This window comes from Pleurodeles waltl, chromosome 4_1 (assembly GCF_031143425.1).
Source record: "Pleurodeles waltl isolate 20211129_DDA chromosome 4_1, aPleWal1.hap1.20221129, whole genome shotgun sequence".
Lineage (NCBI taxonomy): Eukaryota > Metazoa > Chordata > Amphibia > Caudata > Salamandridae > Pleurodeles > Pleurodeles waltl.
Genome location: NC_090442.1, coordinates 179,507,915 through 179,535,405, shown reverse-complemented (window position 1 = coordinate 179,535,405; position 27,491 = coordinate 179,507,915). Strand labels below are relative to the sequence as shown.

Genomic DNA, 27,491 nt, shown 5'->3' with positions numbered 1-27,491 from the left:
AAATGGTTTTGAGGGGCATGGACAGCATAAAGGGCAGACCCGCCAGAAGCGGTCCGTCTGGAGGTCCCTGTGAATCCTTGTGGCTTGAAGGCATACCAGAGGGAACCAATAAAGTGCAGAAAAAGCGCTGCATGGCCTCCCTGAAAGCCACCACTCCCGTCATCAGTAGACCTAGAAAATCAGGATGCATCGGGACAAGGCTCCAAATCTACTCTGGTGGCACACTGATGCTGAAAGTTAGAGAGTGGCATGAAGGGGCCAATTCTCACTTATTTTTTACTCTTCTCCTTGGACTTACTCGAAGACTAACTCGCATACGATCTTCAGAATTATCTGAGTACAGTTGTCAGAGGAACTGGAACCCCGCTTTGGCCACATGCACCATAGACATAATTTGTAAGGGTCCATCACAGAAATCTGTTAGCAACAGTCTTTACACAGCTCGTACCCTGTCACCTTAGAGGGTGACATCCTTCCCTGCACACTGGGATTTTTTATTTTTTTTAATAGAGAAAAGGGTCTTGAAAAGACCAGGGAGTAGAAGCTCTGGGTACACATCAGAAGGTGTAGAAAGTAAAGAACGGACTGATATTCCTTTTATTGGCTCTGCTCTGTGCTGAGCCAATAAAAGGAGGGTGAGCATCAAATTATCACGCAACAGGTGATAAGTTCCTCTGTGGCCTGCCTTTAAGATGCACAGGGCCTCCCTCCTATGCTGACAGGCCCCCACCCTCCTCCAGCCCTTTGCTTCCTGGGACTTGCAGTCCCTTAACCATTTTTAACATTTTTTTTTTCCTTTATTTAGCGCAAACTCCGCGATTACTTGAGAGCTTTACATGAGCTTCAGTTACCTTGAATAAGCATTTTTCGGTGTTGGTGAAAGTAACTAATTTGCCCAGAATCACAGGATGTTGAAGGACCATTGAGACTCAAACTTGGTTCCCCAAGTGCAAAGTCTGTAGCTCTGGCCGTAATGCCACATCTTCTAGCCTAAAATGGCACCCTCTCCATTGCCTCCTCTGTTCATTGATTAACACTCCATTCCCCAACAATCACAGGCCATTCATGGCACCCCTCTCCTCACTTCCACTGCCACCCCATTCTCTGTTTACCAGTAAACCAGATTCTCCATTTGCCCCCTGTACACCTATAGTCACTGTCCAGTGCCAGAGAGAGCAGTTAGATATATGCTCTGCGGCATCAGACCCCCCTATTATTTCGAAGCACAGTGCTGCTGGACATTCTGCTAGGTCACAGAAAGTGATCTGTCAGTTTCCAGTAGCGACCGAGTGGCATTTTTGTGAGAAGCATATGTTCTGCCGGCTGCCATAATACCCCAACGTTTTGGGATCGCAAAAGTAGTTTTTTGCCACAAAATTTGCCATTCCAGGCCACAAAATCCTGGTGGATCTGCCTAGGGTCTCCAGATCAAGTGTGATACCTGGAGAATATTCACAAGGAAAGGAATCTGTGGTTCTTCAACTGTTAAGATGTCACACCTTCACCAGTTTCATGGACTTATATGCTGCGCTCGTCTTCAATGTACAAGGACAGAGAATGAAGAGCAAGCAGTCAGAGAATATATGTTCAGAAATGAATGAAAACCAAATAAGCTAGTGAAACAAATATTCATTTCAACTCCCTGTATTCTGAATAGAGTATTTTGAAATCCCCTTCCCTACTCATCCTTTAAGTTTTCAAATAGTATCCATTTTTTCTGAGCAACTATGCTTTCCAAATTTCAGAAGGCTTAAATAACAACATAATACCATGTTACCTGTAATCCAGATAATAAAAGAAATGTACATAAAACGGTAGGGGGTCAAGTAAAGAAATGCATATAGGACTCAAACGAGGAAACGTCTACGTGCTTTAGGTGCAAGGGTCAGTCTACAACAGCTTCAAATTCATATTTTAAATGTCTTCAGTTCAAAACAGAAGTCTGTAAAGATTATTTTTAAGAAGCAGTTTTAGCACCGTCATGAGGTTTTTCATTAGTTGAAGTTTCTTCCCCCGTCCAGCTCCATGGTGCCTGTCCATCACAGTGGAATCGGTGTGGGGCTATAAGAACAGTCAAATGAGTTCATAGCCAAAAACCCACAGGTCAAAGTGATTTGGAGATTCCTTTCCTTACACAACAGTTTTTATTTTTAATATATATATATAAAAAAGTTCATTTGACAAGTCCACATTGTCCTTGAGCTATTTCAACAATTGACGATCCTCTCCTTTGAAGCGCTTTTTTCGAGGTACTACAAATTCATCTTCTGAATCATCGCTAAACTGCCCATCAACATTATACAGTCCTTTTGAAGGAAATTTCTTTTCTGGATACATGTTTAAAAGCAATTCTTCAAAGTAGGCTTCCAATTTCAATCCAGCACTGGCTACTTCAGACTCCGGCTACAATAAAGATTTGAAAAGACAGTGAGTTGTGACTTCTATCCTATACATCATCTCCACCAAATTATGTTGAGAATTACTGAACAAAAAATGTTTTGGGTGTCAAAAGCATTGAAAAAGCATCACACTCAAGTCCCATGCATTGGTAAATCAAATACTCCTGGGATACTTCAATATGCTATCAAATAATTTCTTTGAATATTCACACAAACCAAATGGTTGAGGTGTCAGTAGTAAAATCGAAATGTAAAACAATAAAAATCCTAAAAAGAATTAGAAAGAGTAAAATTTATAAACAAAACTACATAAAAATGCAAAATGAAAAGAATCCAATACGGGGAACTGGAGATGTGACCTTTTAAATTTCTAAGGAGAAGCAGCATCAAGCAGCACAAAGTGTCAATAACAGTCTTTAGTCGAGGTAGAACAGGACCTACTCTCAGTTTGGCGCTGATATCGATGGAGTGTGGGTCGGATACACTAAACGGCTTCATCGTGGTCAAAGATTTTACCTTTTGACTTTAGTCCTTTAAATCCCAATCCCGCACAGAAGTACACTTCTAAAGCCCCCAGCACCTCAGTTGAGGCACTTAGAGACTGAGTGTGGTAAGACAGAGTGTGGTAAGACAGAGGCCAATAGGAGGGCCCAATCCTGGACAAGTTGTCACTGGTCAGCTGCATGAAAAGGCCTCTTGTAGCTTGTTGTGTCACTGAAGCTTTAACAGAAGGTCAGTCTTACGACCTTTGGAATCCACTTCTTTGCTCTATGAACAAGAGGGAGACAGTGGGTCCATTCTTCAAGTTCAGGGCTCAGGCAGCAGGTTCAGCCCTTTCCTGACATTCCACAGGTCCAGTGGTGTTCTGAAGCAGGTGCCTGGAGATGCCACATTTTTGCCAGGCACAAGCTAGTGGGTGGGAAGGACTCCTGAGGATGCCCTAACCAATGGACTCTTGGGCTAGCCCTACCCACTTTGGGCATTTTCAAGATTGTCAAAGTTATGGCCACACTAAATGTGGACTCTGATGGATTGGGAGGGGATGTGCGGGCAGTGTAATACAGCTATAGTGCCTCCCCCCCATATCTAACACAAAAAGGGAAATGTTACTTGTCCAGTAAGCATCTGTTTGTGGCTGGTCTGGCTTATAATGGGTACCAAGTGGTACTTACACCCTGTGCCAGGTCCAATTATCCCTTATTAGTAGATTAGAAGTGTTCTAGCAGCTTAGACTGTTAGAGGTAGCTATAGCAGAGCAGCTTAGGCTGAACTAGGAGACATACAAAGCTCCTACTATACCACTTAAATCACTTAGTACTATATCATAAGAAACACAATACTCAGAGTTACTAAAAATAAAAGTACTTTATTTTAGTGACAGTCTGACAAAAGTATCTCAGAGGATATACTCCCTTAGGAGGTAAGTAAGATACACAAAATATATAAGCAGACCAAAATCAGGTAAGTAATACACTTAGAAAGTTAGAGCAAACACAGTAGAACACAATAGAATATAATAGGAGACAATAGGCCTAGGGGCAACACAAACCATGTACTCCAAAAGTGGAATGCGAACCACGAATGGACCCCAGGCCTAGTGTAGTGTGTAGAGGGTCGCTGGGAGTGTAAGAAAACACTAAGTGTGTCCAAGATACCCCACCCAAGACCCTGAAAAGTAGGAGTAAAGTTACCCTACTATACCAGAAAGACAGTAAAGTCGAGATCGGGGATTCTGCGAGGACAACAACTGACTGCAAAGCACTGAAGAAGGATTCCTGGACCGGAGGACCTGTAAAGGAAGGGGATCAAGTCCAAAAGTCACAAAAGTGTACGGGGGGGGGGGCAGGAGCCCACTAAACCCCAGATGAAGGTTGTAAGGAAATGCCTCCTTGGCATTGTTACCCCCTGGCTTTTTGCCTTTGCCAAGTTATGATTTGAAAGTGTGCTGAGGCCTGCTAACCAGGCCCCAGCACCAGTGTTCTTTCCCTAACCTGTACTTTTGTTTCCACAATTGGCACACCCTGGCATCCAGGTAAGTCCCTTGTAACTGGTACCCCTGGTAGCAAGGGCCTTGATGCCAGGGAAGGTCTCTAAGGGCTGCAGCAGGTCTTATGCCACCCTGGGGACCCCTCACTCAGCACAGACACACTGCTTGCCAGCTTGTGTGTGCTAGTGGGGATAAAAAGACTAAGTCGACATGGCACACCCCTCAGGGTGCCATGCCAACCTCACACTGCCTACAGGTATAGATAAGTCACCCCTCTAGCAGGCCTTACAACCCTAAGGCAGGGTGCACTATACCATAGGTGAGGGCATAAGTGCATGAGCACTATGCCCCTACAGTGTCTAAGCAAAACCTTAGACATTGTAAGTGCAGGGTAGCCATAAGAGTATATGGTCTGGGAGTCTGTCATACACGAACTCCACAGCACCATAATGGCTACACTGAAAACTGTGAAGTTTGGTATCAAACTTCTCAGCACAATAAATGCACAGTGATGCCAGTGTACATTTTATTGTAACATACACCCCAGAGGGCACCTTAGAGGTGCCCCCTGAAACCTTAACCGACAACCAGTGTGGGCTGACTAGTTTTACCAGCCTGCCACACACCAGACATGTTGCTGGCCACATGGGGAGAGTGCCTTTGTCACTCTGTGGCTAGTAACAAAGCCTGTACTGGGTGGAGGTGCTTCTCACCTCCCCCTGCAGGAACTGTAACACCTGGCGGTGAGCCTAAAAGGCTCACCCCCTTTGTTACAGCACCCCAGGGCACTCCAGCTAGTGGAGTTGCCCGCCCCCTCCGGCCACGGCCCCACTTTTGGCAGCAAGGCCGGAAGAGATAATGAGAAAAACAAGGAGTCACTGGCCAGTCAGGACAGCCCCTAAGGTGTCCTGAGTTGAGGTGACTGACTTTTAGAAATCCTCCATCTTGCAGATGGAGGATTCTCCCAATAGGGATAGGAATGTGCCCCCCTCCCCTCAGGGAGAAGGCACAAAGAGGGTGTAGCCACCCTCAGGGCTAGTAGCCATTGGCTACTAACCCCCCAGACCTAAACACACCCCTAAATTGAGTATTTAGGGGCTCCCAGAATACAGCACGATAGATTCCTGCAACCTAAGACGAAGAAGGACTGCTGAGCTGAAAAACCTGCAGAGAAGACGGAGACACCAACTGCATTGGCCCCAGCTCTACCGGTCTGTCTCCCCACTTCTAAAGAAACTGCTCCAGCGACGCGTTCCACAGGGTCCAGCGACCTCTGAAGCCTCAGAGGACTACCCTGCATCTAGAAGGACCGAGAACCCCCGAGGACAGCAGCTCTGCTCCACAAAGACTGCAACTTTGCAACAAAGAAGCAACTTTGAAACAACACACGTTTCCCGCTGGAAGCAAGAGACTTTGCACTCTGCACCAGACGCCCCCGGCTCGACTTGTGGAGAACAAACACTACAGGGAGGACTCCCCGGCGACTGCAAGCCCGTGAGTAGCCAGAGTTGACCCCCCCTGAGCCCCCACAGCGACGCCTGCAGAGGGAATCCCGAGGCTCCCCCTGACCGCGACTGCCTGCTTCAAAGACCCGACGCCTGGTAAGGACACTGCATCCACAGCCCCCAGGACCTGAAGGATCTGACCTCCAGTGCAGGAGCGACCCCCAGGTGGCCCTCTCCCTTGCCCAGGTGGTGGCTACAATGAGGAGCCCCCCCCCCCCCCCCTGTCTGCCTGCATCGCTGAAGAGACCCCTTGGTCTCCCATTGGATTACATTGCGAACCTGACGCCTGTTTGGACACTGCACCCGGCCGCCCCTGTGCCGCTGAGGGTGTACTGCGTACTTTTTGTGCTGACTTGTGTCCCCCCCCCCCCCCCGGTGCCCTACAAAACCCCTCCTGGTCTGCCCTCCGAAGACGCAGGTACTTACCTGCTGGCAGACTGGAACCGGGGCACCCCCTTCTCCATTGAAGCCTATGCGTTTTGGGCACCACTTTGACCTCTGCACCTGACCGGCCCTGAGATTCTGGTGTGGTAACATTGGGGTTGCCCTGAACCCCCAACGGTGGGCTACCTTGGACCCAACTTTGAACCCCGTAGGTGGTTTACTCACCTGCAAAACTAACAAACACTTACCTCCCACAGGAACGGTTGAAAATTGCACAGTGTCTAGTTTTAAAATAGCTATATGCCATTTGTGTGAAAACTGTATATGCTATTTTGCTAATTCAAAGTTCCTAAAGTTCCTAAGTGAAGTACCTTTCATTTAAAGTATTGTTTGTAAATCTTGAACTGTGGTTCTTAAAATAAACTAAGAAAATATATTTTTATATACAAAAACCTATTGGCCTGGAATTGTCTTTGAGTGTGTGTTTCTCATTTATTGCCTGTGTGTGTACAACAAATGCTTAACACTACCCTCTGATAAGCCTACTGCTCGACCACACTACCACAAAATAGAGCATTAGAATTCTCTTTTTGCCACGATCTTACCTCTAAGGGGAACCCTTGGACTCTGTGCATGCTATTTCTTACTTTGAAATAGTACATACAGAGCCAAGTTCCTACAAGGGTGCAAAAGGGCTGCATCCGGGTGGAAGAAGCCGAAGATTCTGCAACAACGGAAGGTGCCAGGAACTTCTCCTTTGGTCAGAAGACGTCCCATAAAGTGCTGGAGGATGCAGAGGTGTTTCTACGCAGAGGGACCACAAACAAGCCTTGCTAGCTGTAAGAGTTGCGGCTGAGGATAAATGGTGCTGCCCAGGCCCAGGATGAACCAGGAGGTCGCCACTTGGAAGCGGAGACAGAGGGGGCGCCCAGCAACACGGGGAGCCCACGCAGAAGCAGGCAGCACCAGCAGAAGCACTTGAACAGGCGTTCAAGGGAGCTGAACATGATTGTCGACTCAGCAACACAAAGGAAGGTCCCACAAAGTCAGAGGTCAACTCAGCGAGTTGGCTAATGCAGGACAGAGTGCTGGGGACCTGGGCTAGGCTGTGCACGAAGGAATCCTTGCAAGAGTGCACAGAAGCCCTAGCAGCTGCAGTTCACGCAGTACACAGGATCGCTGTCTGGCGTGGGGAGGCAAGGACTTACCTCCACCAAACTTGGACAGAAGGAACACTGGACTGGGGGTCACTTGGATCCAGCTCCTGTGTTCCAGGGACAACGCTCGTTGAGATGAGAGGGGACCCAGAGGACCGGTGATGGAGAAGTTTGGTGCCTGCGGCAGCAGCAAGAAGACTCCGTCAACCCATGGGAAATTTCTTCGGGATTTCCAGTGCAGGGTGTAGGCAGACAGCCCTCAGAGCATGCACCACCAGGAAGCAGTTGAGAAAGCCGGCAGGATTAGGCGCTACAATGTTGCTGGTAGTCTTCTTGCTACTTTGTTGCGGTTATGCAGGCTCCTGGAGCAGTCAGCGGTCGATCCTTGGCAGAAGTCGAAGAGAGAAGTGCAGAGGAACTCTGGTGAGCTCTTGCATTCAGAATCTGAAGAGAAACCCACAGGAGAGACCCTAAACAGCCCTCAGAGGAGGATTGGCTACAGAGAGAGGTAAGCACCTATCAGAAGATCGCAGAGGTCTGGGACACACTGGAGGAGCTCTGGGCACCTCCCCTGGGGAAGTGCAGGTCAGGGGAGTGGTCACTCCCCTTTCCTTTGTCCAATTTCGCGCCAGAGCAGGGCTGGGGGGATCCCTGAACCGGTGTAGACTGGCTTATGCAAGGAGAACAAAATCTGGGCCCTTCAAAGTATTTCCAGAGGCTGGGGGAGGCTACTCCTCCCCAGCCCTTCACACCTAATTCCAAAGTGAGAGGGTGTAACACCCTCTCTCAGAGGAAATGCTTTGTTCTGCCTTCCTGGGACTGGGCTGCCCAGACCCCAGGAGGGCAGAAACCTGTCTGAGGGTTGGCAGCAGCTGCAGCTGCCCGGAAAACCCCAGAGAGCTAGTTTGGCAGTACCCGGGTTCTATGCTAGAGCCCTGGGGATGCATGGAACTGTCCCCACAATACCAGAATGGTATTGGGGTGACAATTCCATGATCCTAGACATGTTACGTGGCCATGTTCGGAGTTACCATTGTGCTGCTACATGTAGGTATTGACCTATATGTAGTGCACACGCGTAATGGTGTCCCCGCACTCACAAAGTTAGGGGAAATTGCCCTGAACGATGTGGGGGCACCTTGGCTAGTGCCAGGGTGCCCTCACACTTAGTAACTTTGCACCCAACCTTCACCAGGTGAGGGTTAGACATATAGTTGACTTATAAGTTACTTAAGTGCAGTGAAAAATGGCTGTGAAGTAACGTGGATGTTATTTCACTCAGGCTGCAGTGGCAGGCCTGTGTAAGAATTGTCTGAGCTCCCTATGGGTGGCAAAAAAAATGCTGCAGCCCATAGGGATCTCCTGGAACCCCAATACCCTGGGTACCTAGGTACCCTATGCTAGGGAATTATAAGGGCGTTCCAGTGTGCCAATGAGAATTGGTAAAATTAGTCACTAGCCTGCAGTGACAATTTTAAAAGCAGAGAGAGCATGAACACTGAGGTTCTGGTTAGCAGAGCCTCAGTAAAACAGTTAGGCACCACACAGGGAACACATACATATAGGTCACAACCTTATGACCACTGGGGTCCTGGCTAGCAGGGTCCCAGTGACACAGGCAAAAACAAACATACACACAAGTAAAAATGGGGGTAACATGCTGTAGGAAAGTACCATCTTGCCTGGCATGTTACCCCCATATTTCACTGTATATATATGTTGTTTTAGTCTATGTGTCAGTGGGACCGTGCCAGCCAGGGCCCCAGTGCTCATAAGTATGTGCCCTGTATGTGTTCCCTGTGTGATGCCTAACTCACTGAGGCTCTGCTAACCAGAACCTCAGTGGTTATGCTCTCTCTGCTTTCCAAATTTGTCACTAACAGGCTAGTGACTAAATTTACCAATTCACATTGGCATACTGGTACACCCATATAATTCCCTAGTATATGGTACTGAGATACCCAGGGTATTGAGGTTCCAGGAGATCCCTATGGGCTGCAGCATTTCTTTTGCCACATATAGGGAGCTCTGACAATTCTTACACAGGCCTGCCAGTGCAGCCTGAGTGAAATAACGTCCACGTTATTTCATAGCCATTTACCACTGCACTTAAGTAATTTATAAGTCACCTATATGTCCAACCTTCACCTACTGAAGGTTGGGTGCAAAGTTACTTAGTGTGTGGGCACCCTGGCACTAGCCAAGGTGCCCCCTCATCGTTCAGGGCAAATTCCCCGGTCTTTGTGAGTGCGGGGACACCATTACACGCGTGCACTGTACATAGGTCACTACCTAAGTACAGCGTCACAATGGTAACTCCAAACATGGCCATGTAACATGTCTAAGATCATATGATCCCCTGGGTCTCTAGCACAGAACCTGGGTACTGCCAAACTGCCTTTCTGGGTCTCCACTGCAGCTGCTGCAACCCCTCAGACAGGTTTCTGCCCTCCTGGGGTCCAGGCAGCCCTGGCTCAGGAAGGCAGAACAAAGGATTTCCTCTGAGAGAGGGTGTAACACCCTCTCCCATTGGAAATAGGTGTGAAGGCTGGGGAGGAGTAGCCTCCCCCAGTCTCTGGAAATGCTTTGATGGGCACAGATGGTGCCCATCTCTGCATAAGCCAGTCTACACAGGTTCAGGGATCCCCCAGCCCTGCTCTGGCGCAAAACAGGACCAAGGAAAAGGGAGTGACCACTCCCCTGACCTGCACCTCCCAGGGGAGGTGCCCAGAGCTCCTCCAGTGTGTCCCAGACCTCTGCCCTCTTGAAAACAGAGGTGTCTGTGGCACACTGGACTGCTCAGAGTGGCCAGTGCCAGCAGGTGACGTCAGAGGCTCCTTCTGATAGGCTCTTACCTCTCTTGCTAGCCAATCCCACTTCCTGGGTAGCCAAACCTCCTTTTCTGGCTATTTAGGGTCTCTGCTTTGGGGAATTCTTTAGATAACGAATGCAAGAGCTCATCAGAGTTCCTCTGCATCTCTCTCTTCACCTTCTGCCAAGGAATCGACTGCTGACTGCTCAGGACACCTGCAAAACTGCAACAAAGTAGCAAAGACGACTACTGCAACCTTGTATCGCTGATCCTGCCGCCTTCTCGACTATTTTCCTGGTGGTGCATGCTGTGGGGGTAGTCTGCCAACCAATGTTTTTGCACATAATACATGGTTGCCATGTTGCCTGTGCATATGAGAACTACCTTGCTGGTGGAATGAATCACAAAGGCTTTGAGTGCTAAATTAACAACTAGCAATTCTAGATAGTTAATTTGTAGAGTTCGATGTGTGTGTTCCCAAAGACCTTGGACTGTGAGATCCTGAAGATGAGCATCCCACCCTGTCTGAGAGGTGTCCACTGTCAGAATGATCTGGGAAACAGGTGTAGGAGAGTAGCCTCCTTCTAGCTTGGTTACCCCCACTTTCGGCCTGTTTGTCAGTGTGTTTGACTGTGTCTACACAGGACCCAAGTAGTCATGCTCTTTCCCTTAAATTTGGTTGTTGGTTACTGTGAACACAGTATTTCAATACTGGTGCCCCCTTATAAGTCCCTAATATATTGTACCTAGGTACCCAGGACATTGGAGTTCCAGGGGATACTTATGGGCTGCAGCACATATTTTGCCACCCACAGGGAGCCCATGCAAAGGCTTCTGCAGGACTACCATTGCAGCCTGTGTGAAAAGGTGCAAGCACCCTTTCACTGCTATTTACACTACACTAGGTCACTTCTAAGTTACCCCTATAGCATGCCATTCAGCCCTGAGAGGAGGGTGCAAAGTACATGTGTGTGAGGGCAACCTTGCACTTGCAGAGGTGCCCCCCACAACCTCCAGGACCTTTTTCCCGGACTTCACGAGTGCGTGGACGCCATTTTAAACGTGTACTGGACATAGGTCACCACCTATGTCCAGCTACATAATGGTAACTCCGAAAATAGGCATGTTTGGTATCAAACATGTTGGAATCATACCCCAAGGCTTTTGCAAGCATTGGTTGTATGATTCCATGAACTCTGGAGGCTCCTTAGAGGACCCCAGTATTGCCATTATAGCCTTCTGAAGTTTTCCAGACAGCCTCAGCTGCTGCCACCTAACAGACAGGTTTCTACCCTCCTTTTGCTTGAAAAACTCGAGCCCAGGAAGGCAGAACAAAGGATTTCCTTTGGGAGAGGGGTGTTACACCTGCTCCCTTTGGAAATAGGTGTTATAGGCTTGGGAGGGGTAGCCTCTCCAAGCCACTGGAAATGCTTTAAAGGGCACATCTGGTGCCCTCCTTGCATAAACCGGTCTACACCGGTTCAGGGACCCCCCCAGTCCCTGCTCTGGCACAAAACTGGACAAAGGAAAGGGGAGTGACCACTCCCATGTCCATCACCACCCCAGGGGTGGTGCTCAGAGCTCCTCCAGAGGTCCGTGGGTTTTGCCATCTTGGATTTAAAGTTGGTAGGGAACCCTGGGAGCATCTGAGTGGCCACTGCCAGCAGGTGATGTCAGAGCCCTCCTCTGATAGGTGCTAACCTGGTTAGGTGACCAATCCCCCTTACAGGGTTATTAAGGGACTCTACTCTGGGTGGTTCTTCAGATTCGGATTGCAAGACTCCAGCAGGAATCCTCTGCAGCCTCCGATTCGACTTCTCACTGAAGAAACTGCATCTGGACACTCCAGGAACTCTACAGGGTGCAACAAAGAAGCAAGACGCCTTCTGCAACATTGTATATTCGGCTCCGGCCAGCAACTGCAACTGTTTCCTAGTCATGCATCCTCTGACCACAGCCCGTCTTCAGCCTGCACCAAAAGAATGAAGGAATCTCCCTTGGGATGAAGGAGTCACCCCCCTGCTTTAGCAGGCATCAATTGCAATGTTGTGTGGATCCCCTCTCCTGATGAGCTGCGTGGATCCTGCATCACGGGTGCTGGACTGAAGTGGTCCCAACGGTCCTCACGTCCCACTGTCCCACTTTGGTGGAGGAAAGAGCTTGACCCCCCGCAAGACAGTACCCTGTGCACCGCGTGTTTAGCAGCTGTCAAGGCTTGTTGGCATCCTTCCTCAAAGTCCTTTGTGCATCTTGTAGCTCCAGCCCCCAGGACTCTATTCTGCGATGCACAGCTTCGTAAGTGATTCTCTCTTCTGCACCTTCCCTGTCCCCTTGCTGTGGGACTCCTGTGCACGCTGCCTGGTCTTCTGTGGGCTCTCCGAGTTGCTGAGAGAACCATCTGACTCCCCCCTCCTGAGAAGAGTCCATCTGGTCCTTCCTGGTCCCGGGCAGCGTCAATTTCCACTAACTGTGAGCTTTGCGTGTGCCAAGGCTTGTTGGTGGATTCCAGGGACGCAAACCAGACTGCAATCCTCCATCCGGTATGGGACATCACTTGTATCCTCCAGGCACCCGACTTCGTTTTCCTGGGTGCAGTACAGGCTGTTCTTCACCAGTGGTTCCTCCTTTGCACCTTGGTCCTTTGCACCTTGGTCCGGGTTAACAGGGGCTCCTGTTCTTCTTGGACTCTTCTGTGCTTCTTGGATCTGGTCCCCTTCTTCCACAGGTCCTCTGGTCCAGGAATCCGCTGTTGGTGTCTTGCAGTCTCTTCTGGTTCTTGCATAATTCTTATTTTCGTTTCTATTTGTGTTCTGGGAAAGTTACTGTGATTTACTCCTGCTTTCCTGGTCACTGGGGTGGGTTCTAGTATTTACCTTTGGGGGTTTCTAGTACTCCCAGCTACCCTCTACACACTACACTTGCCTAGGTGGGAGACCGACTTTCCCATTCCACTTTCTTAGTTTATGGTTTGTGTTACCCGTAGGCCCATTTCTAACTATTGTGATTTTCACTAATTGCACTGTTTTCTGTTTTTACACCTGTTTCTGCATACTAGTGTATATAATTTGTGTATTACTTACCTCCTAAGGGAGTATAGCCTCTATGGTATTTCTGGTATTTGTGTCACCAAAATAAAGTACCTTTATTTTTGTAACACTGAGTATTTTCTTTCATGTGTGTGAGTACTGTGTGACTACAGTGGTACTGCATGAGCTTTGCTTGTCTCCTTGATAAGCCTTGGCTGCTCATCCACAGCTACCTCTAGAGAGCCTGGCTTCTAGACACTGCCTACATTTCACTATTAAGGGATAAGTGGACCTGGTATAAGGTATAAGTACCATAGGTACCCACTACAATCCAGGCCATCCTCCTACAATAGGGTTCAAGAAGGGCCGCCCGTTAAAAGGCTGCTATTGTTACACCACTGCAGAGAGCGAAAGGTGAGGCTGTCTACCAACACTAGATCCTCTAAGCGAGCCTGTGTCTGAGACTACTGGCATGATAGACATTCAAGCAACGTATGCATGTGAAGGTGGGAATGCGTTACAGTTGCAATGCAAGAATCCATCATTCCTAGGAGTTTCATGACTGATTTTACTGTGACTGGGTGATTGGGACAAAAGTGAGAAATTTGGGTAGGTAGAACTGTGTGTTGAGAATGGCCCCTAAATAGCTTGAAGTGATGTCCGCTCACCCATATAGGTGCCACCTTGGCACTGACAAACTTTCCACATCAGAAGCGCAGAGCCATGAGGAGCACTGCCAATGGTGTGTAGAAAACTAGGACCCTGTAGGGATAGTTCCAGACCCTAGAAATCTGTCCGCAGAGCGAGGAGGATGGATGGGTTGATAAAGAATCTGCGAGTAGATATGGACTGTACCAGATAAGGCGTTACCGAAGGTAAGTATATTGTTCATTTGATAGAGACTTCTAACTGTAGATTCCTTTCCTTTGAATAGATAACCAAGCAATACCATCCCCGGTGGTCTGAGGACAAATTTAAACTAGGAAGTCCTGCAGGACCGAATGGGCAAAATGATCATCCCTACAGACTTGACTATCCAGGTAGTAGATCTTAGTAAACATGTGCAGGGAAGCCCACGTTGCTGCATGGCAGATGTCCAGGACTGGGACTCCACATGCTAACGCAGTGGTCGCAGCTTTAGCTCTGGTGGAATGAGCTTGTAAGTCTTCAGGAGGATGCTTTTTTACCAGGGTGTAGCATATCTTGATGCAGAGAAAGACCCAATAAAAGATGGTCTATTTCTGCACCTCCAGACCTTTCTTTGCTCCAACGTACCCCAAGAAGAGTTGGTCACCTACCTGGAAATCTTTTGATCAATCAAGACAGAATACCACCACCCTTTTTGGGTCCCGATGGTGGAGTCACTCCTCTTCCTTAGAGGGATGTGGAGGAGCATAAAAGGTGGACAAGGTGACAGATTAGCCCACATGAAATGGTGTTACCACTTTTAGCAGGAAAGAGGTCCTAGTTTAAAGCACCAGTTTGTCTAGATATACTGAGAGGAATGGAGGCTTGGATGTTAAAGCCTGCAGCTTGCTCACCCTCCAGGCAGATCTAATCACCACGAGGAGGGCTGTTTTAATCTTGAGCAGCCAGAGGGGACAAATGATTGTGGAGAGGCTCAAAGGAACAAACTTCAAGAATCTGAGTCCAAATTAAGGTCCCATTGAGGCATAATAGAAGGAGAAAGGGAAAACATATGTATAAGTCCCTTCAGAAATCTATTTACAATAGGGGACTTAAATAAAGGGTTGGTCAGGCAGTTGCAAGAGGACAGAGCAGAAAGATAACCCTACAGAGTGCCGAAAGCAGAACTCTGCTGGGCAAGGGTAAGGATATAGAGTAAATTATCAGAAAAGGAAGCAGAAGGGGGATCTATGGACTTTTCTGTACAATACGAGACAAATCGCTTGCTCCTGCAGGCGTATACCATTTTGGTGGAGGTGAAAAGTTTCTCTAAACAAGAGCCGCCTTGGAAACTCCAGCGCACAGAATGATTGACATTGTATGTTCTCGGCGGAAGCGAACAGATTTAACCAAGGCTCTTCCCACTGCTGAAAGAGATCTTGCTACACCTCTGGGTGGAGATGCCACTCATGATCTGCTATGCATTGACGGCTGAGTTTGTCGCACTGGCCTTCAGGGAACCTGCTAGATGTTGAACCACCAGGGATATGCCCTGCTGTTCCAAACATGTCCAGAGACTCAGTCCCTTGACAGAGGGTCCAAGACCCCCACACCACCCTCTTTGTTGCAGTACCACATGGCGGTGGTGTTGTCCATGCACTAGCCTTCCCTTCATGGAAGCTAGAGAGGCTTTCAATGCTAGTAGGATCGCATGGAGGTCCAGTATGTTTATGTGGCATCCAGATTTGGCTCGAGATCAGAGTCCTCTGATCTCCACTTCTTCCCAAGAGGCCGCCCAATCACAGGAGTGGCGCATCTGACACTACTGTGAAATCTGGTTGGGGAAGGGAGAGGGGTCTGCCTCTGACCCAATCGAGGTTAGTTAGTGTAGGAAAGTACCATCTTGCCTGGCATGTTACCCCCATATTTCACTGTATATATGTTGTTTTAGTTGTATGTGTCACTGGGACCCTGCCAGCCAGGGCCCCAGTGCTCATAAGTGTGCCCTGTATGTGTTCCCTGTGTGATGACTAACTGGCTCACTGAGGCTCTGCTAACCAGAACCTCAGTGGTTATGCTCTCTCTTTACTTTCTAAATTGTCACTAACAGGCTAGTGACCAATTTCACCAATTCACATTGGCATACTGGAACACCCTTATAATTCCCTAGTATATGGTACTGAGGTACCCAGGGTATTGGGGTTCCAGGAGATCCCTATGGGCTGCAGCATTTCTTTTGCCACCCATAGGGAGCTCTGACAATTCTTACACAGGCCTGCCACTGCAGCCTGAGTGAAATAACGTCCACGTTATTTCACAGCCATTTACCACTGCACTTAAGTAACTTATAAGTCACCTATATGTCTAACCTTTACCTGGTAAAGGTTGGGAGCTAAATTACTTAGTGTGTGGGCACCCTGGCACTAGCCAAGGTGCCCCCACATCGTTCAGGGCAAATTCCCCGGACTTTGCGAGTGCGGGGACACCATTACACGCGTGCACTATACATAGGTCACTACCTATGTATAGCGTCGCAATGGTAACTCCGAACATGGCCATGTAACATGTCTAAGATCACGGAATTGTCACCCCCAATGCCATTCTGGCATTGGGAAGACAATTCCATGATCCGCCGAGTCTCTAGCACAGACCCAGTACTGCCAAACTGCCTTTCCCGGGGTTTCACTGCAGCTGCTACCAACCCCTCAGACAGGTTTCTGCCCTCCTGGGGTCCAGCCAGGCTTGGCCCAGGAAGGCAGAACAAAGGACTTCCTCAGAAAAAGGTGTCAGGGCAGGGGAGGAGTAGCCTCCCCCAGCCTCTGGAAATGCTTTGATGGGCACAGATGGTGCCCATCTCTGCATAAGCCAGTCTACACCGGTTCAGGGATCCCCCAGGCCTGCTCTGGCGCGAAACTGGACAAAGGAGAGTGACCACTCCCCTGACCTGCACCTCCCAGGGGAGGTGCCCAGAGCTCCTCCAGGGTGCTCCAGACCTCTGCCATCTTGGAAACAGAGGTGCTTCTGGCACACAGGACTGCTTTGAGTGGCCAGTGCCAGCAGGTGACGTCAGAGACTCATCCTGATAGGCTCTTACCTGTGTTGCTAGCCTATCCTCCTTCCTAGGTAGCCAAACCTCCTTTTCTGGCTATTTAGGGTCTCTGCTTTGGGGAATTCTTTAGATAACGAATGCAAGAGCTCATCAGAGTTCCTCTGCATCTCTCTCTTCACCTTCTGCCAAGGAATCGACTGCTGACTGCTCAGGACACCTGCAAAACTGCAACAAAGTAGCAAAGACGACTACTGCAACCTTGTATCGCTGATCCTGCCGCCTTCTCGACTATTTTCCTGGTGGTGCATGCTGTGGGGGTAGTCTGCCTCCCCTCTGCACTAGACGCTCCGAAGAAATCTCCTGTGGGACGGCGGAATCCTCCCCCTGCAACCGCAGGCACCAAAAGAACTGCATCCCCGGTCCTCTGGGTCCCCTCTCAGTACGACTAGCGTGGTCCCTGGAACTCAGCAACTCTGTCCAAGTGACTCCCACAGTCCAGTGACTCTTCAGTCCAAGTTTGGTGGAGGTAAGTCCTTGCCTCCCCACGCTAGACTGCATTGCTGGGTACCGCGTGATTTGCAGCTGCTCCGGCTCCTGTGCACTCTTCCAGGATTTCCTTTGTGCACATCCAAGCCTGGGTCCCCGACACTCTAACCTGTAGTGCACAACGTCCTGAGTTGTCCTCCGGCGTTGTGGGATCTCCTTTTGTGACTTCGGATGAGCTCCAGTTCACCCCTCTTCGTAGTGCCTGTTACTGCACTTCTGCGGGTGCTGCCTGTTTCTGTGAGGGCTCCCTGTCTTGCTGGGCGCCCCCTCTGTCTCCTCACGCAACTGGCGACATCCTGGTCCCTCCTGGGCCACAGCAGCATCCAAAAACCCTAACCGCGACCCTTGCAGCTAGCAAGGCTTGTTTTCGGTCTTTATGCGTGGGAACACCTCTGCAAGCTTCTTCACGACGTGGGACATCCATCCTCCAAAGGGGAAGTTCCTAGTCCTCTTCGTTCTTGCAGAATCCACAGCTTCTACCATCCGGTGGCAGCTTCTTTGCACCCTTAGCTGGCATTCCCTGGGCATCTGCCCAATCTCGACTTTGTCGCGACTCTTGGACTTGGTCCCCTTGTTCCACAGGTACTCTCGTCCGGAAATCCACTTTGGTTGCATTGCTGGTGTTGGTCTTCCTTGCAGAATTCCCCTATCACGACTTCTGTGCTCTCTGGGGAATATAGGTGCCCTTTACACCTACTTTTCAGGGTCTTGGGGTGGGCTATTTTACTAACCCTCACTGTTTTCTTACAGTCCCAGCGACCCTCTACAAGCTCACATAGGTTTAGGGTCCATTCGTGGTTCGCATTCCACTTTTGGAGTATATGGTTTGTGTTGCCCCTATACCTATGTGTTCCTATTGCAATCTACTGTAATTCTACATTGCTTGCATTACTTCCTTTTGCTATTACTGCATATTTTTGGTATTGTGTACATATATGTTGTGTATATTTGGTATCCTCATACTGAGGGTACTCACTGAGATACTTTTGGCATATTGTCATAAAAATAAAGTACCTTTATTTTTAGTATATCTGTGTATTGTGTTTTCTTATGATATTGTGCATATGACAACAGTGGTATAGTAGGAGCTTTGCATGTCTCCTAGTTCAGCCTAAGCTGCTCTGCTATAGCTACCTTCTATCAGCCTAAGCTGCTAGAAACACTTCTTCTACACTAATAAGGGATAACTGGACCTGTTACAGAGTGTAAGTACCCCTTGGTACCCACTACAAGCCAGGCCAGCCTCCTACAGTTAGCCATCACTGGACGCCCTATACATTCCATCCGAAATCTGGACGATATCGGAGAGATTTCCCTGATGTATTGAAGAGCCTGTATATGCAACCTGGCATGTGTCACTTGCAGGATGCCATGAGGCCCAGGAGACTCCGTCTCACTGAAATCCAAGATAGAGGCTGAAACATTATTATTGTAGCCTGAATATCCTGAAGTTGCCGCTCAGGACGATAAGCCCCAAACTGCACTGTGTCCAGGACAGCATCGATGAAAGGGAGCGTCTGAGGAGTCAGGTGCAACCTAGGCACATTTATAGTGAATCCCAGCGAATACAGGAGGTCCACGATTTTCTGTAGGTGGGACATGACAGACTGTGGTGAGCCCGTCTTTAACAGTCAGTCGTCAAGATAGGTAAAGACTGGAAACCCTGATCCTCACAGATGAGCAGCAGCAGCCACTGCCACCTCCTTGGTGAAAACCCAAGGGGAGCGGGGAAGGCCAAAGGGGAGCATGATAAAACTGAAAGTGCTTGTGGCCTGCCGTAAACCGCAAGTAAAATCTGTCGGAAAGCAGGGCGGGGATGTGAAAATAGGTGTCTTGCAAGTCCAAATCTTCCATCCAGTCTTCTGGGTTCAGGGCAGACAAGACCTAAACCAATTTGAGCATCCTGAAGTTCTCCTTTCTGAGGAAGAAGTTGAAGGTTCGGAGATCCAGGGCAGGGTGAAGATCCTTGTCCTTTTAGAGGACCAGAAAGTAGCGGGAGTAGTACCCACAGCCTACTTCTGGCACTGGACCCCTCTCTAGGGCTCCCTTGGCCAAGACAGCCCTGACTTTCCTGCAGAACAATGACAAATGATCCTCTGCCAGTTGGTCGTAAAATGGAGGGAAGGCTGGTCTCGAAGGGGAAGTAGTAGGCCCTCTGAACAATCTGTAGAATCCAGATGTCCAATGTAATGGACTGCAAATGGTACAGGTGATGGTGGATCCTGCCACCAACTGGACCCCCATGATCTAAAAGAGCACGATTAGGAAGACTGGAGGCTGCAGCTGGTGGGTGGTGGTGACTGGAGCAGACCACTGGCTACTCGACTCACGGGATCAAGAACTACTGAGTAATTATCCACGCAGAGGCTGGGAGGATGGGACAGGGTTTGTATGGTTGAAAGTCCCTTTTGTAGCTATGAAAGGAACGGAAAGCAGACGGGGTGACGCGGGTCAGCTGTAAGTCCTTAAAACGCTCCAGTGCAGTCTCTGCCTTGTCTCTGAAGAGACGACTGCCATCAAAGGGCATGTCCATGACGGAAGCCTGGACATCCCCTGAAAAGCCAGATGTTCTCAGCCAGACGTGGAATCTGAATGCCACCATTGTGGAAAACGCTCTGCCCAGCGAGTCAGTTGTCCCAAAACCACAGCGTATAGTGGATTTATCTATGTCTCTCCCATCTTTGACTGTTTGGGAGAGAATGGTCCAGGCCTCCTCTGGGACCTGTGCCAGCATCTCCATGTAAGGAAATGCCTCCTTGGCACGTTAAGTAATTGTTTCAATGATAAACTGCATCAGCATCTGGTAGACCTAGGACCAATTTCTCTCCAAGAATTGGGAAAGAAGGCGAACCATTGGGTCAAGACTAGGGTGACCAAGACTTCCACAGGGGGTGACCAAAAGAAAGGGGTCACAAAGACTCCCCAGGGGAAGAGTGTTGAGACATCCAAGGGAAAAAGTAGAGTCTTCTACAGGGCCCCAAAAACCTGCTCAGGAGGGAGGGTCCAAAGCCTCTTCACAATCCAATTTTGGGTACAAGGGTAAAAACTTTGATCCCAAGAAGGCCTGGTGTCGTAGCTGTAATCAGCAGGGACACCAAACTGGAGACAAGGCCTGTCCCAAGAAAGGTTCCACTTCTAACTCTACTCCAGCTAACACTGGAATAGCCAGTCTCCAGGTGGGATCAACAATGTGCCCAGAGCAAATCAGGGTTCACACTGAAGCTACATTAGTCTCTGAGGGTGGGGTGGACTTAGCCACACTGGCTGCCTGGCCCCCTAATATGCAAAAATACAGGCAGCAACTCTTAATTAATGGGACAAGTGTAGAAGGCCTGAGGGATACAGGTGTCAGTGTCACCATGGTGACAGAGAAACTGGTTTCCCCTGGTCAATACCTTGCTGGACAAACTTATCCAGTCACCAACGCTGACAATCAGACTAAAGTACATCCCATGGCTATGGTAACTTTAGAGTGGGGAGGGGTCAATGGCCTGAAACAGGTGGTGGTCTCCTCAAATATCCCTGTAGACTGTTTGCTTGGAAATGACCTGGATTCCTCAGCATGGGCTGAGGTAGAACTCAAAACCCATGCAGCCATGCTGGGTATCCCTGAACTGGTGTGTGTCAAGACAAGGGCACAGTGCAAGGCTCAGGGTGAAAAAGTGGTGTTGGAGCCTGGAAAAAGGGCCCAACCCTCCAAGAGAAAAGGAAAGAAGACTGGGGAACCAGCTTCAACACAACAAGAGAAAGAGAACCTCTCTTCCCAGGAAGAAGTTCTGCCCTCTGAGGGAAGTGAGCCCCTGGAGTTAGAACCTTATCAGGTTGAACTCCTGGGCCCAGGGGGACCCACAAGGGAACAGTTGTGTAAGGGGCAAGAAACATGTCCCTCTCTTGAAGGCCTTAGGCAGCAAGCTGCTGAAGAGTCCAAAGGAAAAATCACTGGAACACATGGAGTCTATTGGGAAGATGGACTCCTCTACACTGAGGCAAGAGATCCCAAACCTGGTGCCACTAGGAGAGTGGTAGTGCCTCAGGAGTTTAGGGAGTTCATTCTGACCTTAGCTCATGATATTCCACTTGCTGGGCATTTGGGACAGACCAAGACTTGGGCGAAGTTAGTCAACCATTTCTATTGGCCCAACATGTCCCAGAAGGTAAAGGAGTTTTGTGTCTCCTGTGCCACCTGTCAAGCCAGTGGTAAGACAGGTGGACACCCAAAGGCCTCCCTCATTCCACTTCCAGTGGTGAGGGTCCCCTTTGAAAGAGTGGGTGTGGACATAGTGGGTCCACTTGAACCTCCCACAGCCTCAGGGAACCAATACATACTAGTAGTAGTGGATCATGCTAGATACCCTGAAGCAATTCCCCTTAGGTCCACTACTGCCCCTGCAGTAGCTAAAGCACTCATTGGTATCTTTACCAGAGTGGGATTTCCTAAGGAGGTGGTGCCTGACAGGGGTACCAACTTCATGTCAGCATACCTGAAGCATATGTGGAATGACTGTGGGGTGACTTACAAATTCACCACACCATACCATCCACAAACCAATGGTCTTGCAAGAAGGTTTAACAAGACATTGAAAGGCATGATCATGGGGCTCCCTGAAAAACTCAAAAGAAGATGGGATGTCCTCTTGCCATGTCTGCTTTTCGCCTACAGGGAGGTGCCTCAGAAGGGAGTAGGGTTTTCCCCCTTTGAACTTCTGTTTGGCCATCCTGTCAGGGGACCACTAGCTCTTGTCAAAGAAGGCTGGGAGAGACCACTTCATGAGCCAAAACAAGATATAGTGGACTATGTACTTACTAGGCCTACGTTCCAGGATGGCAGAGTACATGGAAAAGGCAAGCAAAAACCTTGAGGCCAGCCAACAACTCCAGAAGATGTGGTATGACCAAAAGGCTGCTATGGTTCAGTTTCAGCCAGGGCAGAAAGTCTCGGTTCTGGAGCCTGTGGCTCCCAGGGCACTTCAGGACAGATGGAGTGGCCCTTACCCAGTGCTAGAAAGAAAGAGTCAGGTCACCTACCTGGTAGACCTAGGCACTAGCAGGATACCCAAAAGGGTGATCCATGTGAACCACCTCAAACTCTTTCATGACAGGGCAGATGTGAATCTGTTGATGGTAACAGATGAGGACCAGGAAGCTGAGAGTGAACCTTTCCCTGATCTCCTCTCCACAGACCCTAAAGATGGCTCAGTTGATGGAGTGATCTATTCAGACACCCTCTCTGGCCAACAGCAATCTGACTGTAGGAAGGTCTTACAACAGTTTGCTGAGCTCTTTTCCCTAACCCCTGGTCAGACACACCTGTGTACCCATGATGTGGAAACAACATTTTCAGACAGTCTGACCAAATTAAGGAAAGCATCAAGGTGGAAGTCCACAAGATGCTGGAATTGGGAGTCATTGAGCACTCTGACAGCCCCTGAGCTAGCCCAGTGGTCTTAGTCCCCAAACCTCACACCAAAGATGGAGAGAGAGAGATGAGGTTTTGTGTGGACTACAGAGGACTTAATTCTGTCACCAAGACAGATGCCCATCCCATTCCAAGGGCAGATTAATTAATTGACAAACTAGGTGCTGCCAGATACTTAAGTACCTTTGACTTGACAGCAGGGTACTGGCAAATCAAAACGGCACCAGGAGCAAAAGAAAAGACAGCATTCTCCACACCTGATGGGCACTATCAGTTCACTGTTATGCCCTGTGGTCTAAAGAATGCCCCTGCCACCTTCCAAAGGTTGGTGAATCAAGTCCTTGCTGGCTTGGAGTCCTTTAGTGCAGCTTATCTTGACGATATTGCTGTCTTTAGCTCCAGCTGGCACGATCACCTGGTCCACCTGAAGAAGGTTTTGAAGGCCCTGCAAGCAGCAGGCCTCTCTATCAAGGCATCCAAATGTCAGATAGGGCAGGGAACTGTGGTTTACTTGGGACACCTTGTAGGTGGAGGCCAAGTTCAACCACTCCAGCCCAAGATCCATACTATTCTGGACTGGGCAGCTCCAAAAACCCAGACTCATGTCAGGGCATTCCCTGGCTTGACTGGGTACTACAGGAGGTTTGTGAAGGGATATGGATCAATAGTGACACCCCTCACAGAACTTACCTCCAAGAAAATGCCCAAGAAGGTAAACTGGACTGTAGAATGCCAACAGGCCTTTGACACTCTGAAACAAGCTATGTGCACAGCACCAGTTCTAAAAGCTCCAAATTACTCCAAGCAGTTCATTGTGCAGACTGATGCCTCTGAACATGGATAGGGGCAATTTTGTCCCAAACAAATGATGATGGCCTAGACCAGCCTGTTGCTTTCATTAGCAGGAGGTTACTCCCCAGCGAGCAGCGTTGGAGTGCCATTGAGAGGGAGGCCTTTGCTGTGGTTTGGTCCCTGAAGAAGCTGAGACCATACCTCTTTGGTACTCACTTTGTAGTTCAAACGGACCACAGACCTCTCAGATGGCTAATGCAAATGAAAGGTGAAAATCCAAAACTGTTGAGGTGGTCCATCTCCCTACAGGGAATGGACTTTATAGTGGAACACAGACCTGGGACTTCCCATGCCAATGCAGATGGCCTTTCCAGGTTCTTCCAGTTAGAAAATGAAGACTCTTTTGGGAAAGGTTAGTCTCATCCTCTTTCGTCTGGGGAGGTGTGGGGGGGTTGGTGGGGGAGGTTGTGTAAGGAAATGCCTCCGTGGCATGGTTACCCCCTGACTTTTTGCCTTTGCTGATGCCAAGTTATGATTTGAAAGTGTGCTGAGGCCTGCTAACCAGGCCCCAGAACCAGAGTATATGGTCTGGGAGTCTGTCATACATGAACTCCACAGCACCATAATGGCTACACTGAAAACTGGGAAGTTTGGTATCAAACTTCTCAGCACAATAAATGCACACTAATGCCAGTGTACGTTTTATTGTGAAATACACCCCAGAGGGCATCTTAGAGATGCCACCTGAAAACATACCTGACTTCCAGTGTGGGCTGACTAGTTTTAGCAGCCTGCCACACACCAGACATGTTGCTGGCCACATGGGGAGAGTGCCTTTGTCACTCTGTGGCTAGTAACAAAGCCTGTACTGGGTGGAGGTGCTTCTCACCTCCCCCTGCAGGAACTGTAACACCTGGTGGAGAGCCTCAAAGGCTCACCCCCTTTGTTACAGCACCCTAGAGCACACCAGCTAGTGGAGATGCCCGTCCCCTCAGGCCACGGCCCCACTTTTGGTGGCAAGGCCGGAGGAGATAATGAGAAAAACAAGGAGTCACTGGCCAGTCAGGACAGCCCCTAAGGTGTCCTGAGCTGAGGTGACTCTGACTTTTAGAAATCCTCCATCTTGCAGATGGAGGATTCCCCCAATAGGATTAGGGATGTGCCCCCCTCCCCTCAGGGAGGAGGCACAAAGAGGGTGTAGCCACCCTCAGGGTTAGTAGCCATTGGCTACTAACCCCCCAGACCTACGCACACCCCTAAATCGAGTATTTAGGTGCTCCCAGAACCAAGCAAGATAGATTCCTGCAACCTGAAGACTAAGAAGGACTGCTGACCTGAAGCCCTGCAGAGAAGATGGAGACACCAACTGCTTTGGCCCCAGCCCTACCGGCCTGTCTCCTCACTTCGAGAAAAACTGCAACAGCGACGCGTTCCACAGGGTCCAGTGACCTCTGAAGCCTCAGAGGACTACCCTGCATCTAAAGTACCAAGAACTCCAGAGGAAAAGCGGCATGCAACAAAGAAGCAACTTTTAAAGACAACACGTTTCCCGCCAGAAGCGTGAGACTTTGCACTCTGCACCCAACGCCCCTGGCTCGACCTGCGGAGAAACAACACTACAGGGAGGACTCCCCGGCGACTGCGGCCCTGTGAGTAGCCAGAGTTGACCCCCCCCTGAGCCCCTTCAGCGACGCCTGCAGAGGGAATCCAAAGGCTCCCCCTTACCGTGACTGCCTGCTTCTAAGAACCCGACGCCGGTAAAGACACTGCACCCGCAGCCCCCAGGACCTGAAGGATCCGACCTCCAGTGCAGAAGCGACCCCCAGGTGGCCCTCTCCCTTGCTCAGGTGGTGGCTACCCTGAGGAGCCCCCTCGTTGCTTGCCTGCTTCGCTGAAGAGACACCTGGGTCTCCCATTGAACTCCATTGCAAACCCGACGCCTGTTTGCACTCTGCACCCGGCCGCCCCGTCCTGCTGAGGGTGTGCTTTTTGTGCTGACTTGTTTCCCCCCCGGTGCCCTACAAAACCCCCCTGGTCTGCCCTCCGAAGACGCGGGTACCTACCTGCTGGCAGACTGGAACCGGGGCACCCCCTTCTCCATTGAAGCCTGTGTGTTTTGGGCACCACTTTGACCTCTGCACCTGACCGGCCCTGAGCTTCTGGTGTGGTAAATTTGGGGGTGCCCTGAACCCCCAACGGTGGGCTACCTTGGACCCAACTTTGAACCCTATAGGTGGTTTACTTACCTGCAAAACTAACAAACACTTGCCTTCCCCAGGAACTGTTGAAAATTGCACTGTCTAGTTTTAAAATAGCTTATTGCCATTTTTGTGAAAACTGTACATGCTATTTTGCTGATTCAATGTTCCTAAGTTACTTAAGTGAAATACCTTTCATTTGAAGTATTACTTGTAAATCTTGAACGTGTGGTTCTTAAAATAAACTAAGAAAATATATTTTTTCTATACAAAAACCTAATGGCCTGGAATTGTCTGAGTGTGTGTCCCTCATTTATTGCCTGTGTGTGTACAACAAATGCTTAACACTACCCTCTGATAAGCCTACTACTCGACCACACTACCACAAAACAGAGCATTAGAATGATCTCTTTAGGCCACTATCTTACCTCTAAGGGGAACCCTTGGACTCTGTGCATGCTGTTTCTTACTTTGAAATAGTACATACAGAGCCAACTTCCTACACTGCACAACAGTGTCTCACAGTGTGTGGGAATAGCAGCCCAATAAGCTCGCCGTGTTCACTGACCTCAATGCCAGGGTGGTGGAAGAAATTAATTTCTTACCAAAGCTATCCAGCCTCTTGGATTCCCTGTCTAGGGGTGTGTCAGGAAACAGTCCATGGGAAGCAGAAGCTTGGACTACCAAGCTCTCCAGGTTAGTGTGTTGAGTGAGGAAGCTTGGGACCCCTGGGGCAAGGCAGTGGCGGCAAGCAATCGTCCTATTCACATGGGCCCCTGTGCTGGGCTTGGACCAGGTTCCCAGAAGGACGTCGGTGAGGTCTTCATTGAAAGGGAGCAGGGTTTCAGAGAAAGAAGCTCCCAGTTGCAGCACTTCCGTCAAGATGTTGGTCTTGAGGGCAACTCGAGGTCCAGGACCTCAGCCGCCCTCTTCACGACCATAGTATAGGTAACTCCCTCCTCCGTAGCCACGGTAGGGGAAGAAAGCATGACAATATCTGGAGACATGTCCAGTCCACTGGCATCACCCAGTTCCTCACACCAGTCCATATCCTGTTCTTCTGACTAGTATTCTAAAGGGTACAGTGACCCCTCCCATTCTTCCCTGAGGCCTAGCCCTTCAGGCTGAGGTGCCAAGCTATGACACAAGGGTCTTGGTGCCAGAACTGGGGTCAGCCGGTGCAGCTCCATGTCAGATGCTGGAATCACAATGGGGCTGGTGCAGCGGTGGGTGCCAGGAACAGCACTGGGGAAGTTCGCAGTGGCATGACCAGTGCCGGTTCAGATCCATGGGGGCCCAATTGAACCTGGGTTGGAGCCGCCGGCATGGAAAAGTGGATGGGGCCCTCTCCAACCCTGCAGGGCCCAAAGGTGCTCCAGAGGTGTCAGCCTGCTCACAAATGAAGAGCATGGCCTTGTAAAATTCTTTAACTTGAGCGTTGTTGCTCCGGCTCTCGGAAAGGCGGAGAGGCGTGAATTCAGCCCTGGTGAGGTCCCAAGAACCATGCCTTGAACACTGATGTTCCTTCGTTGAGTTGGCCAATGGAAAAGAAGTTGAATTGCGCTTCAATTTCTTGTGCCTCTTACCCGAGTG

General features: G+C 49.4%; 1 protein-coding gene across 1 annotated transcript in view; it reads right to left on the bottom strand.

Annotated features, from left to right (window-relative positions):
- Positions 1–1,628: 1,628 nt before the first annotated feature.
- TRIM24 (tripartite motif containing 24) overlaps positions 1,629–27,491 on the bottom strand; it is a 659,378-nt gene continuing 633,515 nt past the window's right edge. Inside the window, exon 18 of the mRNA XM_069227983.1 lies at positions 1,629–2,403. Within this exon, the coding sequence (XP_069084084.1) occupies positions 2,203–2,403 (201 nt within the window). The 3' untranslated portion in view covers positions 1,629–2,202. The remainder of the gene's footprint in view (positions 2,404–27,491) is intronic.